The sequence below is a fragment of the Egretta garzetta genome, unplaced genomic scaffold (genome assembly GCF_000687185.1).
Source record: "Egretta garzetta isolate BGI_Z169 unplaced genomic scaffold, ASM68718v1 scaffold1056, whole genome shotgun sequence".
NCBI lineage: Eukaryota > Metazoa > Chordata > Aves > Pelecaniformes > Ardeidae > Egretta > Egretta garzetta.
Genome location: NW_009260082.1, coordinates 1,120 through 1,486, shown reverse-complemented (window position 1 = coordinate 1,486; position 367 = coordinate 1,120). Strand labels below are relative to the sequence as shown.

The 367-nt window shown below is 58.9% G+C and overlaps 1 protein-coding gene across 1 annotated transcript in view; it reads left to right on the top strand.

The window, feature by feature from the left end:
- LOC104128541 (retinal guanylyl cyclase 2) overlaps nt 1-88 on the top strand; it is a gene marked incomplete at its 3' end in the record, with an annotated part of 8,471 nt that extends 8,383 nt beyond the window's left edge. The window contains exon 7 of the mRNA XM_009641357.1: nt 8-88. Within this exon, the coding sequence (XP_009639652.1) occupies nt 8-88 (81 nt within the window). The remainder of the gene's footprint in view (nt 1-7) is intronic.
- Between the last annotated feature and the right edge of the window lie 279 nt (nt 89-367).

Below are 367 nucleotides of genomic sequence, written 5' to 3'. Positions count from 1 at the left end.
CCCGCAGGGTGACTGGGTCTGGCTGAAGAAGTTCCCCGGGGACCAACACGGTGAGGTGAAACCGGCCACCAAGTTGGTCTTCTGTAAGGTGAGGGGGGTCATGGGGACGTCGTTGGGTCATGGGGGACATGGTTGGGTCATAGGGGACAACTCTGGGTCATGGGGACATTGTTGGGTCATGGGGGACATGGTTGGGTCATAGGGGACAACTCTGGGTCATGGGGACATTGTTGGGTCATGGGGGACATGGTTGGGTCATAGGGGACAACTCTGGGTCATGGGGACATGGTTGGGTCATGGGGGACAACTCTGGGTCATGGAGGACAATGTTGGGTCATGAGGACGGCGCTGGGTCATGGGGGCAATG